At 35.2% G+C, this 21,245-nt stretch overlaps 1 protein-coding gene across 11 annotated transcripts in view; it reads right to left on the bottom strand.

The window, feature by feature from the left end:
• The window catches only part of GRIA3 (glutamate ionotropic receptor AMPA type subunit 3), a 568,173-nt gene that overhangs the window by 124,989 nt on the left and 421,939 nt on the right, over positions 1-21,245 (bottom strand). For all 11 annotated transcript variants that reach the window (XR_012493554.2, XM_088795040.1, XM_088795041.1 and 8 more), the window contains one exon: positions 13,294-13,670. Coding sequence is in view for 10 of the 11 variants with exons in the window: in XM_088795040.1 (XP_088651166.1) it covers positions 13,294-13,670 (377 nt within the window). In the remaining variant the exon portion in view is untranslated. The remainder of the gene's footprint in view (positions 1-13,293; positions 13,671-21,245) is intronic.

The raw sequence follows: 21,245 nt of genomic DNA, 5'->3' as shown, positions 1-21,245 counted from the left end.
AGTGAGTGAAATCAAATAGTCAAATAATTGAAAGAAAAATTTTGAGTCAAGAATATTATATCCAGCAACGATATCCTTTAGATATGAAGGAGGAATAAAGACCTTTACAGACATACAGAAGCAAAAGGAATTTCCTAATTCACGACCTTCTCTAGAAGAAATACTGAAGGAGGCTATTCGACCTGAAAAAAAAAATCAAAAGAATACCAAACCATGAGTAGTATTCTGGAAAGACAGACAGAAGCATGAAATGGCAACTACACCAAATAGGAGACTGAACCCTTAAATATAACGTACAGGGTAAAGAAGAAAAAAAAAACCTTAAAAAAAAAAAGACGAAAAAGGCAACTTGCTATTGCAATGAAGAAATCAACTCATACCATAAATAGGGATAATTTGTGACAACAGAAACATAAAAGAGGAGAAAGTAAGGGTCTGAAATAGCACATGGGAATGGAGAAAGTAAGCATGCTGCAGAAAATGGAATACTCTAAATATGAAACTTTATTTTACATGAATTTAATGGTAACCACTCAAAAAAAAAATCCAGAAATGAAATACATAACATGAAATAAAAAGAAACAGTGGGAAAAATCATAGAAAACCACTACACTGATAACACACAGCAACAAAAAGTCAAAGGAACAATGGAAACACTGTCCTAGAGAAAACAAAAGATAGAATGATAGGAAATCGTCATATATCAATAATTACCCTAAATGTAAATGGACTGAACTCACCAATAAAAAGGTACAGAGCAGTGGATTGGATAAAAAAACTAAACCCAACCATATGGTGCCTCCAAAAGACACATGTCAGTTGCAAGGACAAATAGAGACTCAAAATGAAAGGGTGGAAATTGAAACTCCAAGCAAATGGTATTCAAAGTAAAGTAGGTGTAGCATACTGGTATCAGATGAAACAGACTTCAGTTTATAAAAGGTGACAAGAGACAAAGATGGACATTTCATAATGATAAAGGCAAATATACAACAAGGAGACATAACAGTCATCAATATTTATGCCCCCAATGAGGGAGAACCAAAATATACCAAGCAACTACTAACAGAACTAAAGTGAGAAATTCACCAAAACACAATTATAGTGGGGGACCTAAATACATCATTGACAGCTATGGATAGATCATCCAAACAGATAATAAATATGGAAATATTAGCCCTGAATGATACATTAGATGAAATGGACATAAATGACATTTATAGAGCATTGCATCCTATAATAGCAGACTATACATTATTCTCTAGTTTACATGGAACATTCTCAAGGATAGACCATATGTTGGGACATAAATCTAGCCCCAGCAAATTTAAGAAGATTGAAATCATAGCAAGACTATTCTCTAATCACAAGGCTTTGAAAGTGGATATGAACTCCAAAATGAAGGCAGGAAAAATCACAAATATGTGGAAATTAAACAACATACTTTTAAAGAATAACTGGTTCAAAGAAGTAATAAGAGCAGAAATCAAAAGATACATAGGAACAAATAAGAACAAAAGTAAATACTACCAAAATTATTGGGATGCATCAAAAGCAGTTTTAAGAGGGAAATTAATATCATAACAGGCCTATCTCCAAAACAAACAAAATTCCCAGGTAAACAACCTCACTATACACCTTAAAGAACTAGAAAAAGAGGAACGAATGAAACCCGAAGTGAGCAGAAAGAAGGAAGTAATAAAAATCACAGCAGACCAAAATGAAATATAGAACAAAAAGATAATGGAAAACATTAATGCCACAAATATCTGAATCTCTCAAAAGATTAATAAAATTGACAAACCCTTGGCTAGACTCACTAAGATAAAAAGAGAGAAGACACTAATTAACAAAATTAGAAATGAAAAAGGGGAAGTTATCATGGACACCACAGAAATACAAAGGATCATCCAAGGATACTATGAATGATTATCCACCACCAAATTCAATAACCTAGAAAAATGGACAAATTTTTAGAAACATATAACCTTCTTAGTGTGAATCACAAAGAACTGGAAAATCCAAATAGACGGATCAACAGTAAGGAAATTTAACCAGTGTCCCAAAACCTTCCCAAAAGCAAAAGTCCAGGACCAGGTGGTTTCACTAGTGAATTCTACAAAACACTCCAAGAACATCTAATATCTGTCCTACTCAAATTCTTCCAAAAATTTGAAGAAGAGACAATACTCCCTAAGACATTTGATGAGACCAACATTACCCTGCTACCAAAACCTGGTAAGCATAATACAAAAAAAAAAAAAAAAAAAAAATTACAGACCAATATCTCTGATGAATACAGATGCAAAAATCCCAAACAAAATTCTAGCAAATCGAATGCAACAATACGTTAAAAAGATTATTCATCACGACCAAGTGGAATTCATCCCAGGGGCACAAGAATGGTTCAACATACGCAAATCCATCAATGTGATACATCACATAAACAAAATAAAGGGCAAAAATTATATGATTATATCAATTGATGCAGAAAAATTGTTTGGCAAGATACACTATCCATTTATGATTAAAACACTTAATAAGGGGCCGCCCAGTGGCTCAGGTGGTTGGAGCGTCATGTTCCTAACGCCAAAGGCCTCCGGTTAGATTCCCACATGTGCCAGTGAGTTGTGCCCTCTACAGCTAAGCTTGTGAACAACAGCTCTCCCTGGAGCTGGGCTGCAGTGAGAAGCAGCAGGTTGGTGCAGGCTGCTGTGTGTGGCCGTGGGCTGCTGTGTACTGCTGTGGGCTACCGTGTGCTGCCATGAGTGGCCGGTGGCCATCACGAGTAGCCGGCAGCTAGCCTGACTGTCCAGCAGGTATTGTGAGCAGCCGGCAGCCGGTGAGAGCTGCTGTGAGTGGCAGACCGGCGACTGGCGACTGACTGCCTCAGCCGGGCGGAGCGTAAAACTCATAATACCAGCATGGGCCAGGGAGCTGTGTCCTACACAACTAGACTGAGAAACAATGGCTTGAACCGGATTGGCAGGGTGTGGCTGAAGAAAGGGAGAAAATGGTTAAGATAATAAATCTAATGTTATGTATTTTAAAAAATCACTTAATGATATAGGTATAAAAGGAAAATACCTTAACATAATAAAGGCCATAAATGACATACCCTCAGCTAATGTCATAATTAACAGTGACAAAATGAAGCACTTTACTCTACGTTCAGGAACACGACAGGGCTGTCCGTTATCACCTCTGCTTTTCAACATAGTGCTAGAAGTCCTCACCAGAGCGATAAGCAAGAGAAAGAAATAAAATGAATCCAAATTGGGAATGAAGAAGTTAAATTGTCACTCTTTGCAGATGACATGATGCTATATACGGAAAACCCTAAAGTCTCCACCAAAAAGCTATTAGAAACAATCAACGAATACAGCAAAGGTTTCAGCTACAACATCAACATACGGAAGTCCATTGCATTTCTAGATACTAGCAATGAAATCCGAGGGAAAAAAAAATAAAACACAATTCCTTTTGCAATTGCAACAAAAATAATTATATACCTGGGGATAAACTTAACCGAGAAAGTGAAAGACCTATATGCTGAAAACTATAAGACATTATTAAAAGGAATTGAAGAAGACACAAAGAAATGGAAAGACATTCCATGTTCATGGATTGGAGGAATCAACACAGTTAAATTTGCTGTATTACCCAAAGCAATATACAGATTCAATGCAATCCCCATCAAAATCTCAATGGCAATTTTTAAAGAAGTAGAACAAAATATCATCAGATTTGTATGAAACTACAAAAGACCCCAAATAGCCAAAGCAATCCTAAGAAAAAAGAACAATGCTGGAAGTATCACACTCCCTGACTTTAGCTTGTACTGCAGGGCAACAATAATCAAAACAGCATGGAACTGGCATAAAAACAGACACATAGACCAATGGAATAGAATTGAGTACCAAGAAATAAAACCCACGTAAGTATGGATAGATAATTTTTGACAAAGAAGGCAAAAACATACAATGGAGAAAAGACAACCTCTTCAATAAATAGTGCTGGGAGAATTGGAAAGCCACGTGCAAAAGAATGAAATTGGTCTGCTATCTGTCACCATGTACCAAAATTAATCCAAAATGGATCAAAGACTTAAGCATAAGACCTGAAACAATAAACTGCACAGAAAAAAACATAGGTTCTAAACTTATGGACCTTGGGTTCAAAGAGCATTTTATGAATTTGACTCCAAAGGCAAGGGAAGTAAAAGCTAAAATAAATGAATGGGACTATATCAAACTTAAAAGCTTCTGCACAGCAAAAGAAACCATCAACAAAATGAAGAGGCAACCAACTGAATGGGAGAAAATTTTTGCAAACAACATCTCCGATAAGGGTCTAATATCCAAAATATACAAGGAACTCATGAAACTCAACAACAAAAAACGAACAACCCAATTGAAAAATGGGCAGAGGACCTGAAGAGACATTTCTCCAGAGAGGTCATACAAATGGCAGGTAGACATGAAAAAATGGTCAACATCACTAATCATCAGAGAAATGCAAATAAAAACCACAATGAGATATCACCTCACCCCAGTTAGAATGGCTATCATCAACAAGACAAATAGTAACAAGTGTTGGAGAGGCTGTGGAGAAAGAGGAACCCTCATACACTGTTGGTGGGAATGCAGACTGGTGCAGCTGTTATGGAAGGCAGTGTGGAGGTTCCTCAAAGAATTACGAATAGAATTGCCATATGACCCAGCAATTCCTCTCCTGGGTATCTATCCAAAAAATCTGAAAACATTTATCCATAAAGACACGTGCGCTCCAATGTTTATTGCAGCTTTATTTATGGTGGCCAAGACATGGAAACAACCAAAATGTCCTTCGATAGATGAATGGATAAAGAAGTTGTGGTATATATACACAATGGAATACTATTCAGCGGTAAGAAAAGATGATATAGGAACATTTGTGACAACATGGATGGATCTTGAGAGAGTAATGCTGAGCGAAATTAAGTCAGACAGAAAAAAGCAGAGAACCATATGATTTCACTGATATGTGGTATATAAACCAAAAACAACAAAAGAACAAGACAAACAAATGAGAAACACAAACTCATAGACACAGACAATTGTTTAGTGTTTACCAGAGGGTAAGGGGGGGCGGGGGTGTTAGATGAGGGTAAAGGGGGTCAAATATATGGTGATGGAAGGAGAACTGACTCTGGGTGGAGAACACACAATGGGATTTATAGATGATGTAATACAGAATTGTACACCTGAAATCTATGTAAGTTTACTAACAATTGTCACCCCAGTAAACTTTAGTTAAAAAAAACCCAACACTTAGTAAAATGGGTATAGAAGGAAAGTACCTTAATATAAAATCCATACAGGATTGTCCTCTATCACCACTCCTTTTTAACATAGTATTGTAAGTTCTAACCCTTGCAATCAGAGAAGAGAAAGAAATAGAACACATCTGACTTGGGAATGATTAAGTTAAATTGTCACTTTTTGCAGATGATATGATTCTATATAGAAAACCCTAAAGACTCCACCAGAAAGTTATTAGAAACAATAAACGAATACAGTAAACTTGCCGGCTAAAAAATCAACGTACAAAAATCCATTGCATTCCTATAAACTCACAATGAAATCCCAAGTAATGAAGTTAGAAAAACAATTTTTTTGCAATTGCAAGAAAAGGTATAAAATACCTAGGAATAAACTTATCCAAGGATGTGAAGGACCTATACACTGAGAACTATAAGACATTTTTAAAAAAACAGAAGAAGACAGAAAGAAATGGAAAGATATTCTGTGTTCATGGATTGGAAGAATCAACATAGCTAAAATGGCCATATTACCCAAAGCAATATACAGATTTAATGCAATCCTCATCAGAATCCCAATGACATTTTTAAAAGAAATAGAACAAAAAAATAATCAGATTTGTATGGAACCACGAAAGACTCCCATATAGCCAAAGGAATCCTAAGAAAAAAAATACTGCTGGAAGTATCACACTCCCTGACTTCAGCTTGTTTTACAGGGTAACAATTATTAAAACAGTATGGTAGTGGTGGAAAAACAGACATAGAGACCAATGGAATAGAATTGAAAGCCCAAAAATAAAATCACATACGTAAGGACAGATAGTTTTTGACAAAGGAGCCAAAATATATAATGAAGACAGCCTCTTCAATAAATGGTTCTGGGAGAATTGGAAAGCCACATGGGAAAGAATGTAACTATACTGCCATTTGTCACTGTGTACCAAAATTTACTCAAATTGGATCAAAGACATAAACATGAGACCCGAGACAATAAACTGCAAAGAAGCAAACTTATCTGATGGTCTTTAGGTTTCTTTTAAGAGCATTTTATGCATTTGATTTCCAAGGCAAGGGAAGTAAAAGCTAAAATAAATGAATGGGACTGTATCAAACTAAAAAGCTTCTGTGCAGCAAAAACAACCCCAAAACAAACACAAAAACAAAAACAAACCATTGGTAATATAAAGAGGGAACCAACTGAATGGGAGAAGATATTTGCAAACAACACCTCTGATGAGGGGATAATATCCAAAATATATAAGTAACTCATACAACTCAACAACAAAAAATGAAAAATCCAATTTAAAAATGTGCTGATGACCTGAATAGATATTTCTCCAAAGAGGACATACGGATGGCCAGTAGGCAGATGAAAAGATCCACATCATTACTAATCATCAGGGAAATGCAGATAAAAACCACAATGAGCTATCACCTCACACCAGTCAGAATGGCTATCATCAACAAGACCAATAATAACAAGTGTTGGAGAGGCTGTGGAGAAAAAGGAACCCTCATGCACTGTTGATGGGAATGCAGATTGGTGCAGATGCTATGGAAGGCAATGTGGAGGTTCCCCCAAAAATTAAGAATAGAATTACCATATGACCCAGCAATGCCTCTCCTGTGTATTTACCCCCAAAATTTGAGAACATGTATTGATAGAGACATATGTGCTCCAATGTTCATTGCAGTTTTATTTGCAGTGGCCAAGATATGGAAGCAACCAAAGTGTCCTTCAATAGGTGACTGGATAAAGAATATGTGGTATATATGAGGTCGACAATTAAGTTCGTGAACTCATCCTAGAAAAAGTGCTACATACTTCATTGCTGAATATTACCACAGTCACCTTGAAAGTATTCCCCTTGGGAAGCTATGCACTGACTCCAGTGCCTAGTCCACCCTTGTAAGCAATTTTGGAATTCTTTACTGAAATGGTCATCAGAGCTGTGGTGGTATTACCATTCATGTCCTGAATGTTGTCAAAATGTCCTCCTTTCAATATTTCCTTTATCTTTGGGTAACGAAAGAAGTCAGTGGGCCAGATCAAGTGAGTTATTTGTTTACTGGCTAAAAACTCCTCACAGACAGTGCCATGTGAGCTGATCTATTGTCGTGGTGCAAGAGCTGTGAATTGTTGGTGAAAAGTTCAGATCGCTTTCGTCTAACTTTTTCATGCAGCCTTTTCAGAACTTCCAAATAGTAAACTTGGTTGTTTGTCCAGTTGATACAAATGCACAATGAATAATCCCTCTGATATCAAAAATGTTTAGCAACATCTTTGCAACAAGTTCATGAACACAGTTGTCCAACCTCGTATACACAATGGAGTATTATTCTGTCATAAGAAAAGATGAAATAGTGCTGTTTGCGACAACGTGGATGGATCTTGAGATTATTATGCTAAGTGAAATAAGTCACACAGAAAAAGTTGATTTCACTGTTATGTGGGATATAAAACTGAAAGCAACATAGGAACAAGACAAACAAGGAAACAAAAACTCATAGACACTGACAATATTTTAGTGGTTACCAGAGGGTAAGGGGGGAAGAGGGTGGTAGATGAGGGTAAACAGGGTGAAATATATAGTGATGGAAGGAAAACTGACTCTGGGTGGTGAACACTCAATGTGATATATAGATGATGTTTTACAGAATTGTATACTTGAAATCTATGTAAATTTACTAACCATTGTCACCCCAATAAACTTTCATTTAAAAAATAAGTATAATGCCCACTCTTTGGCAGTGTTATGAGTATTAAAATACACATGATAATGCAGGTAAAAAGCTTGTACATGGTGGGAGCTCAGTGCAGGTTGTTGTTTCTCTGCCCTCAGTAAATGGGTGCAGTTGGGTTTATTTATCCCTGACATTTCCTCCTGCTATAATTTTTGATAATTCTGCTTTAAAATGGTGTCTTGTAATCTCTTGAATTGTTTTAATTTTTAGAAAAGTCAGAGTATACCATGCATGCTTATGTTCCGCGTTTTGTAGTTAGAAAAGAAATAAAGTATAATGTTGGTGTTTGCAGTCAAGGCAACCATCAATCTTAGAGTGCAAATATGTTGTCTTCAGCAATTTCTAAGCCTGTTAATAGAGAAGCACATTTCGGTGAGGTTTTCTGTTATACAATTGAGCACAAATATAAAACCAATAGAGCTCTGAAGACAAGGAGAAACGTTTCCTTCTTATTGGTATATATGCAAAAATATATAACATTTTATCAAGAGGCTTAAAGATATAATTGTTTTTGAAAGACCCAAAAGATAGTATTGGAGAAGGGACCATCCGTATGGTAGAAAGTTTAGAGCTCATAAAGGCAATAATTTATTACTCAAAAGTACAGTGAAGATAATACTTGTTACTGTAGAGCAGTATTATTCCATACGCTGTGTGCCCCATTGAGTTGCAAACAGCATTTAAAAGAAAAAGAAGAAAATAAGGAACAGAATAGAAACTATCAAAGTATATGGCACACTGTAAGGGTAATGTCTGGTAAAACTTGTTATATACATATATGTGTACTGAATCATGATGGACAGTTTCTTACTGAGGGCCCTGGTCAAAAATTTGAAAGCCATTGCTCTGTATGACAGTATCTAGGGCAGTATAATAAAATCTGTATCTTCAAAAAAAGCATTTGGCATATTTCAGTGCCACACAAGAGCTGCAGCTTAAACTGTGCTACAAAAAACAAAAAACCTGTACAGCTTGTCATTTTAAGATGATCATCTTTAATTTATTACTTAACCAAGCAATATGCATAAATACTTTTAAAAACAAATGGCTTTTTAAGAGCCCTGTTTAAGTAGGCAGAATAGTATGCAGCACTCCAGTGGAGAAATAAAAAATTTAGTTTTGAAATTTCACTCACAGAAACCAATAAAATCTTCAGCCTTAATGACTCTTTTTAGCATTGTCTCAATGCAGATTACCAGCCATGATAAAAATCTTTCAATTGTGGTCTCATTCAGAAACCCTAGTCTTTTGAAGTGAATATTTAAAAAACAGGAAAAGGAACTGGCAAAATAAATGAACTCCCAGATGATATCACAAAACGACACACATTCTGAGTACAAATGGAACAGAGAGTGAAAATAATTTGAAGAATCTAACCAAGCAGATTGAGGGTGGCAAAAAAAAAAGTATGACTTAGAAAAATGAGGCTTGTCCTACATGTTATGCTAAAAAGCTGCTGAAGATGGTTACCAGTGAGTCAAACTGCAAAACTTCATTTTAAATGTTCTGTGATTCCAGTGGATAATCTCAAAATGAAGTATACTTTAGAAACATGGTCAGTGACCTTCTTTTTTTATATTAGTTCCAGGTGTACAAAGCAATGTAATAGACATTTACACCTCTCACAAAGTGATAAACCCCAAATCTACTACCCCTCTGATATCATATATAGCTGTTACAAAACCATCGACTATATTCCCTATGCTGTACTACATGTCCTGTGATTATATGACCATATATATATATATATATATATATATATATATATATATATATATGTATATATATATATATATATATACATATATATATTCACATTTTAAGAAAGGAAAAAAACTGTATTAATATTGTAATACAATGAATGACGCTAGCATTCATTTGATTAACGCCATCTTTTGAGCAAATTTCATATTACACATTGCTACCGTAATTCAAGTTAGAAAAGTAATACATAGATAACATCCCTTAAAATGGCTACATTTTTGGATATATATATATATATATATATATATATATATATATATAAAATGACAGTTGACATTCGTGAAAATCCCTATATGTTTGTATAATTGATTCTGGTCAGTATTTGGATACATGTTCAATTTTACCTAACCTACAGATTTTTACTTTAGAAAAAAATTTTTTCTGATTATAAAGATGTTATATTTGCTTCCAAAATTTTATGATTATGAATTCACCACCATTTTTATTTAGGTGAGTTAACACTTACATTAAATGGTTGAGATCCAAGACATTCACATTCAATATTTTCAATAGCTTCACTGAGATAAAATTTGCATACCATAAATTTCATCATTTTAAGCGTACAATTAATAATTTTAGTAAATTTAGAGTTGTAGAATCACCACCACAATCGTTTTGGAACATTTAGCCTCCCAAAAGTTCCCTCATGCCCATTTGTAATTAATCCTGACAGGACTGGGACTAGGATGAGGCAAGTGAGGTGTTTGCCCCACACACAAAATTTAAGGGGGTGCCAAAATCTTACTAATCAAAATAAATAGAATGTTATTTATTTTAAATTTACTATTTTTTTTTCAGATTTTTTTTTTTTAATTAAATTTATTGGGGTGACAATTGTTAGTAAAATTACATAGATTTCAGGTGTACAATTCTGTATTACATCATCTATAAATCCCATTGTGTGTTCATCACCCAGAGTCAGTTCTCCTTCCATCACCATATATTCGATCCCCCTTACCCTCATCTCCCACCCCCCACCCTTAAATTTACTATTTTTTGAACTTCTTTTTTAAAATATTAGTTTCAGGTATACAAAACAACACAATGATAGTTGGCTTTCTCAGTCTCACTTATTTCACTGAGCACAGTACCCTCCCATATTGTCGCAAAAGGTAAGATTTCATTCTTTTTTATGGGAGAGTAATACTCCATTGTATATATGTACCACAATTTCTTTATCCAATCATTCATTGATGGGCATTTTGGTTGTTCCCATATCTTGGCTACTGTAAATAGCATTGCAGTCACAGAATGTAAAGTACAGTATAGGGAATATAGTCTAATGTATTGTAATAGCTATGTACGGTGTCAGATGGGTAGTAGACTTGTGTTTATCACTTTGTGAGATATCTAATCACTATGTTGTTTTGTACAGCTGAAACTAATAATAAAAATATTAAATATAACAACATAGTGATTAGACATTTATATACCCCACAAAGTGATAACCACAATAAGTCTATTACCCATGTGACACGGTACAAAGTTATTACAAATATTACTGACTATATTCCTATGCTGTATTATATATCCCCATGACTATTTTTTAAAAATTGTACTTGACATTCAACATTATTTTAGTTTCAGGTATACAGCATAGTGGTTAGACATTTACATAGTTTATGAAGTGATCCCCCTGATAAGTCTAGTACCAATCTGACACCATACATAGTTTTTACAATATTATTGACTATATTCCCCCTAGTGTTCTTTATATACCCACGACTTTTTGTAACTACCAATTTGTACTTCTTGATCCCTTCACCTTTCTGACCCAGGCTCTAACCCCATCAGTTTCTTCTCTGTATCTATGCAATATTTAAAAAAATAAAAATTAATGCCAAAAATCCACAATGAACAAACAATCAAAATTTTAAATAAAACTGGATCCAACTCCTATATTTGCTCTACTCAGCCTCAGTTGGCTCACCCTAATTCTGGTCCTGCTTAGGCCCTTTCTGCTCCCTCCAAGCACCTGGAAACCATTAATGTACTTCCTGTCTCTATGGAGTTGCCTGTTGTGAACAAATGGAATAATACGATATGGGATAATCAGTAAATGGAATTCAATAAGTGGATTCGTATATTGTGGCCTTTTGTGTCTGGCTTCTTTTATTTAGTATGTAATGTTTACAAAGTTGATCCATGTTGTAGCATGTATCAGTGGTCTGTTCTTTTTAATTGCCGAGTAGAATTCCATTGTATGTATATGCCACATTTTGATTATCGTTCACTTGTTGGTGGACATTTGGGTTGTTTCCACTTTTTAGCTCTTGTAAATAAAGCTTTTATGAACATCTGTGTATAAATCTTTATGTGGATATGTTTTCTTTTCCCTTAGGTAAGTAACTAAGAGTGGAATTGCTGTGTCATATTTTAAGTGTATGTCTAACTACAAGAAATTGCCGAATCACTTTCCAATTTGGCTGTAGCATTTTGCATTCACACTATTAATGGATAAGAGCTACATTCATTCCATATCCTTGCCACCACTGGGAATTATCTGTCTTTTTTATTATAGCCGTTCTAGAGGATGTGTAGAGGTATCTCACTGTGATTTTAATTTGCATTTCCCTAATGACTAATGATGTTGAGCATCTTTACATGTGGTTATTAGCCATTTGTGTATCTTCTTTGGGGAAATGTCTATTCAAATCCTTTGTTCATTTAAAAAATGGGTTGTTTGTCTCCTTTTTATTGAATATCAAGAGGTCTTTATATATTATGGATATAAGTCCTTTATCAGATGTATGATTTGCTAGTATTTTCTCCCAGTCTGTGGCTTGTCTTTTCATTTTCTTAATGATGTCTTTTGAAATGCAAAAGTTTTGAATTTTGATGAAGTCCACTTCACAATTTTTTAAATGGATTGTACTTTTTGTGTTCTGAAAACTCTTTTTCCAATCCAAGGTCACATAGATTTCCTCCTATATTTTCTTTTAGAAGTTTTATAGTTTTATTTATAAAACTGGACAAGATACTACAATGGATAGTTCTAGGCAGTTTGAGAACAAAATGAAAAAGGAAGGACACTGAAAGGGGAAGGTAGGAGGGTTTTAAAGAAGAGTTGTCTCGTCTTTCAATTTTTTTCTGGATTCAATCTCTGGACAAATGAGAAAACGTTTTAACACAATTTATGAGGAAACTATGCCTGTTCGCTCTGATAAAGATTTAGTATTATCTTTATCTGAATAATATTAGTATTAGCTGGTAATGTTGCCTTTATCCAGAGTTCAAATATTTGCTGTAATGTGTATAAATATACACCACCATAGAAATGCATGGAAGACACTAAAGCAGCACCAATGACACACTCACTTCATGGACATAAGGGGAAAAAATGGCTTGATGATAATTTGTCATTGGATGGAATGTTAAATGAAAGGAATCTGGACCTGAGATGGGTAAATATCAGATGTACATGAATGGATCATGGTCATAAAATGCAAGGTGGCATTGGGTATGACATGGAAACAAACCTTGGAGAAATATCACATCCTTGCTGCATAAAGGCACCCAAGGAGAACCAAAGACTGTTAAATATTCCAAATTCATTTGGAGGATCAGGAGGGCTTTGTGGGTCACGAGGTTCTTCATTGTTGTCTTCCAAGTGCCATTCATACGGGCTGAATCTGCTGACCAGGAAAAGAACCACACTGACTCCTATGTAAGCGAAGACGATGCACATCCAGATTTCATAAGCCAAGGGATCCAGAAATGAGAATACTCCTGGTTTTGATTTCTGAGGCTTCTTTATCATGATGGAGATGCCTAGGCTCATAAACGGCTTTGAGAAATCTATGACTTCTTCACGGACCAGCGTTATAGTGAGTGGAGCAACAGCTATATCAGCCCTCTGGAAAAAAAAAAAAAAAAAAATATATATATATATATATATATATATATATATATATATATATATATATATATATATATATATATATATTTTTATGTTTAGAGACAGTATTCCCATCAGTCATTTGCCACTTAATATACCTGTTTGATGGAAATATAAAGTCTTACATCACCACAACCAATTGATTTGTACGTGCTTTGGTTAGAAAAGTAGTAGCATTCAATGGTTTTAAAAATGATTTATCCTGACGATAAGTTAAGGAAAGAACACTGACTGGCCTTTTGTCCTCTGAGACATAATGGCTTAGGGAAAATGACTCAATTTTTTTGCTACCTTGCAACTCAACTAGTACTCTTTTGTAACATATCAGTGTTTAACTCCTGTTTTCTTATTTTGATTTTCACACTCTTATGTCTTATCTCCCTCACTTTACTGGAAATTCTTGTGGGGCAAGCATAATATACCACATTTCTTGTATGTGCCTCCCTCCCCACCATGAGGTGTGACAGAGAACTGCAGTAGTCAGTTTAATACTTGAGTGTTTGCTATTATCCTTGAATTATTTTTTGAGAGTATGCCTATTAAAACATAGGTTCTTTGAAAGCAGGGACTCAATCTTCTTTTTTTATATCTATCACTGCAACAAATCCTAAACTAAAGAAACTGTAGATGCCTAAAAAGTAAGTTGTTGATTATTGAATATGATATATGTAAACATGTAAGAATTCTGTATGGGCAATAACAAGGGTAAAGCAGTTATTGGAATACATATTATGTGGTAAGCCATCATTTCTAGTGATAAATATCAGTGTACCACTCACATGTATTGAATCAATAAAATAAATGTGTCAATTGTGCATTGCATAATTAGCTCCAGCGAAGTCAGGCAATGTTTTTATACTCATCCTATGAAAATAGGCACTAGGAATTTCTGCACTTCTTTATTTTGTCTTCCACAATTGTTCTTTTATGACAGTAGTAGGTTTTAGTCTGGAGCCAGACCTTAAAAAGCATATCTAGAAAAATGCTCCTGATCAAGAAAAGGCTTTTGGATGGTATGTCAGATATGAAGTGAAAAAACCACTTTTGCAGATCATTTTTTTTTCTGTTAAATAGTTATGCTTCAATATTTCTATCAGTGGGGAGAGGTGGGGGGAGAATGATGAAGTCTGAGATGGAATATGTTTTCAAAAAAATGATGTTTTACTACCTTGAATTACATATGGTGACTCAAACTGGTTAAGAAACACTACTTAATTAATTTCAGGGGAATATAGATAATAAGCAGCCAGCTAACATTTATTCAGTGCTTACTCTGTGTGAGATACTGTGCTAAGCACCTTATATATATCATCTTATTTAATTCTCAAAGCAAACTTGTGGTTGGTACATGATCATTCCCATGTTAGAGAAGGAGAAATTGAGGTACTAGGAGGCTGGGATTAGAACCCTGAACTTTACATACCAGAACTCACTCTCTTAACCACCATCATGTTCTAATCCATAGATACTTGCACTACTATACACTACTTTCATATACAATGACCAACCTCAGCCAACCCCTCTCAGGTTCATTATAGTGTATATTTGAGAACAGTTCTGTTGTATGCCAAGCACTGTTCTTGGTGCTAGGGATGAAGCAGTGAGCAAGACAGACAAAACACACAAAAAAATCCTTACCCTCATGGAGGATATCCTATTTTAGTGGAAGTTGCAGAAAGTAATCATCTATTGAAGCCAAGGGTCTGCTGACCAAATCTACCTTGATGGCTCACTACCATCTCAAACTCACCATTTCTAAAATGAAACCCATCATCTATCACCCTAAAGTTGATTCTCCTCTAAGTCTGTGAATAATTCCAAACTTTTCCCAGTCTCTAATCCTTACCTGTCTTACCCTTTCTGCAGATGATTTTGCCTGTTTCTTTACTAAGATGGAAGCCATCTGATATGAGTTTTATAACCTCACTATCCTTCTTTCTCAACAAATTGCTGTATCTTCATCCATATCTTCTCATTCATCTCAGAAAATGAACTCTTTCTAAGATTTAATCTACTTATTCCCTGCATACCATATTCCTTTTCCTCTTCTTAAAACTCAGCTCCATTTATTCTCTTTTACTAATTTTTCCTTCTCAGTCTATTCCAGTGGTTCTGAATCTGTGGTGCCCTGTACTAGCAGCATCAGAGTAACCTGGGTACTTGTTAGAAATGCCAATTCTCAGGTCCCACCCCAAATGTATGGAATAAGAAACTCTGGGGTTGGGGTGGGGCTCAGGTGGCTCTCCAGGTGTTTCTAATGCTTGTTGTAATTTTAAAACCATTGATTGATCTTGTTCACTTAAAATGAAACTCAGGTAATTCTGCTTATTGGCAAATAAAAATGAAACAAAAAACCCATTCTTTCTACCTTCTTTTGATCCTGCTACCCTCTTAACCATATGACAGCTCTCCCTATCTCCACCAATCTTCTTGAAAAATACACCTTTACTAACATCACTTTGTCCTCATAAACCTGTGATCAAACTTCTATCTCCTCCAATTTACTGAATTTGTTTCTTGAACTATATACATGGTTAACAAATTCAGAGACCTTCCCTCAGACCTCAACTGCTCATATGACACCATTGGCCTTTTGCACTATACAGGCATACCTCGGAGGTATTTTGAGTTCAGTTCTAGGCCAATGCAATAAAGTGAGTATTGCAATAAAGCAAATCATAATCTTTTTGCTACTGGAGTGTCCTGTTTTTGATTTGTAGAAAAAAATGCAACATTAGTGACACACAATAAAGTGGAGTGCAACAAAACGAGCTATGTCTATATACCCTCTTCCAGTGGCTGTCTGATACTGAAGATGATGGGTCCTCCCACTTCTCTATATGTACCTTCTTTAGCTTTTCTTCCTAGTTCTGCTTTCTCAATGAAAGTGTAACTGCATCTCCACAGTCTATTCATGGGGCCTTGCTTAGGAGATATGAAATGTGATAAACTACAGTGAAGGTTTAAATAAAATGTATTATAGTAAAAAAAAACACATTGCCATTAATCTCCCTCAAAATACACCCCCTTGCTTGAAACACACTTATCCCATCATTCTTTCCACTTTCTGAAGCAGTTCTGGAAGTCCTCTTTTGTGAGTGTCTTTAGTTGCTCTGTCATGGCTGCCTCGATGTCCTGAATCGATTCAAAATGATTACCTTTCATGGTCATTTTAACTTTGGAGAAGAGCCAGAAGTCACACAGTGCTCAATTCAGTGAATAAGGTGGATGAGGACACAGCGTAATGTTTTTATTTGACAGAAATTGCCATATACCAATATACCAGAAGTGATGAGTAACACAGAACATTGTTATGATGGAGGATAAGTAAAGACACTCATGAAAGAGGACTTCCAGAACTACTTCAGAAAGTGGCAAGAACAATGGGATAAGTGTGTTCAAAGCAAGGGGGTGTATTTTGAGGGGTATTAATGGCAGTGTGTCATTTACTGTAATATTTTTTTTAAACTTAAATGTTCACCATATCTTTTGATCATACCTCATAATCATTGAAAACTTGTGGGATAAGTAAAATACTTTTAAGGTTCTGTTATTCCCTTTCTTCCTTCAGTATTATTATCTATGGCTTCACCTCTTTCCTCATTGCAGTTAACTCCTAAATCACTAGTTCTACATTTCTAACTGGAAGGGAGCCAAAGACAAATTTTATCTATTTTACCCTGTTGCCTGGGGCCAGAGCTGGTCCTAGAAACAAAAGCTACTGAGAACAATGGAGTTGGCCAGAATGCTAGTGGGTTTTTGTTTGTTTGTTTGTTTGTTTGTTTGTTTTTTGGCAGAGAGAGAGAGAGTCTGAATCAGTTAGAAAGAGACTTCTCATGCCAAGATAAATCACAGATGAAGCCACCTTCTGTCCTGGCCAACATATTTCCTCCTCTTGCTTAGAGTGTGCAAATGCCCCACTAGTATCATTTTCCATTTGATCTCATTTGAATTTAATTACTTAATTTAACTGGTTTTTGATGTTTAAGTCTGATTTTGACAGTTCTAAGAGAAATTGTCATTTCTTTGTTTCGGATAGAGGAAATAAGGGGAATTTGAAAAATCACTTTGGATTGAATTTAGGAGAAATAAATTCTTTCTTGAACAGGTAAAGAAAGGAGTTTGAGAATCTTGACACCCTCTAAAAGAAAGAAAAAAACACACAACTCAGTAACTAAAACACCCACCAGATGATAAGCACAGATAAATATTAACAAGAGATGGAAATACAGACAAAGTGGGACATCCCCTCTAGCACCAGGAACATGCAACAAAAGAACAGATTCCCAAAGGAAGCCCTTACTAGTTTGAAGTACTTTTTACACAAGACAACAGGAAAAAACTGCCCCCTCAAGCAGTTACCTATTTACTCAGCCTGGCTTTTCTACTTTTTCTGAATTGTTCCTTTCCAAGGACCTTTCTCTGTTTTTTTCCCCTTTTTTTTCATGAAAGTTTATTGAGGTGATAATTGTTAATAAAGTTACATATGTTTCAGGTGTACAGTTCTGTAATACATCATCTATATATCACAGTGTGTGTTCACCACGCAGAGACAGTTCTCCTTCTATCACCATATATTTGATCATTTTTACCCTCATCTACCATCCCACTTTCCCTTTACCCTCTGGTCACCACTAAACTATTGTCTGTGTCTAAGACTTTTTGTTTCCTCATTTGTTTGTCTTGTTTCTATGTTGTTTTCAGTTTTAAATACCACATATCAGTGAAATCATATGGTTCTCGGCTTTTCCTGTCTGATTTATTTTGCTCAGCATAACAATCTCAAGATCCAGTCATGTTGTCGCAAATGGTAATATTTCATCTTTTTTTTATGGCAGAATAGCATCCCACTGTGTATATATAGCACATCTTCTTTATCCAATCATCTATCGAAGGTCACTTTTGTTGTTTCCATGTCTTTGGCCATCATAAATAAATCTGCAATGAATAGAAGAGCACATATATCTTTACAGATGAATGTTTTCAGATTTTTTTGGTAGATACTCAGGAGAGGGATTGCTGGGTCACACGGTAATTCTATTGATTTTTTTTTGAGGAACATCCACATTGCCTTCCATAGTGGATTCACCAATCTGCATTCCCACTAACAGGGCATAAGGGTTCCTTTTTCTCCACAGCCTCTCCAACACTTGTTACTATTTGTCTTGTTGATGATAGCCATTCTAACTGATGTGAGGTGATATCTCACTGTGGTTTTTATTTGCATTTCTCTGATGATTAGTGATGTTGAACATTTTTTCATATGTCTATTGGCCATTTGTATGTCTTCTTTGGTGGAATGTTTATTCAGATCCTCTGCCCATTTTTTAATTGGATTGTGTGTTTTTGTTGTTGTTGAGTTGTATCAGTTCCTTATATATTAGCCCCTTATCAGAGGCGCTGTTTGCAAAAATCTTCTCCCATTCAGTTTTGTGGCCTCTTTATTTTGTCGATGGTTTCTTTTGCTGTGCAGAAGCTTTTAAGTTTCATATAGTCCCATTCGTTTATCTTAGCTTTGACTTCCATTGCCTTTGGAGTCAAATTCATAAAATGCTCTTTGAACCCAAGGTCCATAAGTTTAGTACCTATGTTTTCTTCTACGCAGTTTATTGTGTCAGGTCTTATGCTTAAATCTTTGATCCATTTTGAATTAACTTTAGTACATGGTGACAGATAGCAGTCTAGTTTCATTCTTTTGCACATGGCTTTCCAATTCTCCCAGCACCATTTATTGAAGAGGATGTCTTTCCTCCATTGTATGTTTTTGGCTCTTTTGTCAAAAATTGTCTGTCTATATTTACGTGGATTTATTTCTTGGTTTTCAGTTTTGTTCCACTGGTCTGTGTGTCTGTTTTTCTGCCAATACCATGCTGCTTTGATTATTGTTGCCCTGTAGTACAAGCTGAAGTCAGGGAATGTGGTACTTCCAGCATTGTTCTTTTTTCTTAAGATTGGTTTGGCTATTTGGGGTCTTTTGTGGTTCCACGCAAATCTGATGATTTTTTTTCTATTTCTTTAAAAAATGCCATTGGGATTTTGATGGGGATTGCATTAAATCTGTATATCACTTTGGATAATATGGCCATTTTAACAGTGTTGATTCTTCTAATCCATGAACACAGAATATCTTGCCATTTCTTTGTGTCTTCTTCAATTTCTTTTAAAAAATGTCTTATACACAGACAATAGTTTAATGATTACCAGAGAGTAAGGAGGGTGGTGGGTGGTATACGAGGGTAAAAGGGATCAAATATATGGTAATAGAAAGAGAACTGACTCTGGGTGGTGAACACACAATGTAATATATAGATGATGAATTACAGAATTGTACACCTGAAACCCATGTAACTTTACTAATAATTGTCACTGCAATAAACTTAATAAATAAATAAATAAATAAATAAATATATAAATAATAAAATAGAAGGAATGCAATGGATTTTTTACATTGATTTTGTAGCCAGCAACTTTACTGTATTTGTTGATTGTTTCTAAAAGCTTTTTGGTGGAGTTTTTAGGGTTTTCTATATATAGCATCATGTCATTTGCAAAAAGTGACAATTTAACTTCTTCATTCCCAATTCGGATGTTTATTATTTCTTTCTCTTGAATGATCACTCTGGCTAAGACTTCCAATACTATGTTGAAAGGCAGAGGTGATAGAGCACAGCCCTGTCATGTTCCTGAATGTAGAGAGAAGGGCTTCAGTTTTTCACTGCTAATTATGATATTAGCTGAGGGTTTGTCATATATGGCCTTTATCATTTTAAGGTGTGTTCCTTCTGTGCCCATTTTATTAAGTGGTTTAATCATAAATGGATGTTGCATTGTGTCAAACATTTTTCTGCATCTGTTGATATAATCGTATGATTTTTGTCCTTGATTTTGTTTATGTGGTGTATTGCGTTGATTGATTTGTATATGTTGAACCATCCCTGTGCCCCTCACTTTGGATGAACCTCACTTGGTCCTGATGTATAATCTTTTTAATGCATTGTTGCATTCGATTTGCTAGAATTTTGTTTAGGATTTTTGTACCTTTGTTCATCAGAGACATTGGTTTGCAATTTTCTTTTTTTTGTGTGTGTGTTATCCTTAACAGGTTTTGGTATCAGGGTAATGTTGGCCTCATAAAACGAGTTAGGGAGTGTTGTCTCTTCTTCAATTTTTTGGAAGAGTTTGAGTAGGACAGGTATTAGATCCTCTTTTAATGTTCGGTAGAATGCATTAGTGAAAGCATCTCTAAGGACCTTTTTCATAGAAGGTAGAGTTTTGTTTTGTTTTTGGAAGGTATTCACTCAAAGAAGAACAGCGTTAACTCTGTGCTCAATTAAGCCTTTTTGATATGGACCTGGCTCCAAATTGAAAATTCCCATGCTGAACCTTGAAAAAGACATTGCATCTCAGATGGGTATGTTAGACATTTATATAATGTCTAATCACTATAGTGTACAGCTAGAACTAATATAATATTGTATGTCAACTGTAATTGAAAAAAACAACCTGTTATAGACAAAAAAAAAGCAAAGAAAA

This window comes from Rhinolophus sinicus, chromosome 18 (assembly GCF_057876585.1).
Source record: "Rhinolophus sinicus isolate RSI-liver-muscle chromosome 18, RSI-T2T, whole genome shotgun sequence".
NCBI lineage: Eukaryota > Metazoa > Chordata > Mammalia > Chiroptera > Rhinolophidae > Rhinolophus > Rhinolophus sinicus.
This window is presented reverse-complemented; position numbering and strand designations above follow the sequence as displayed.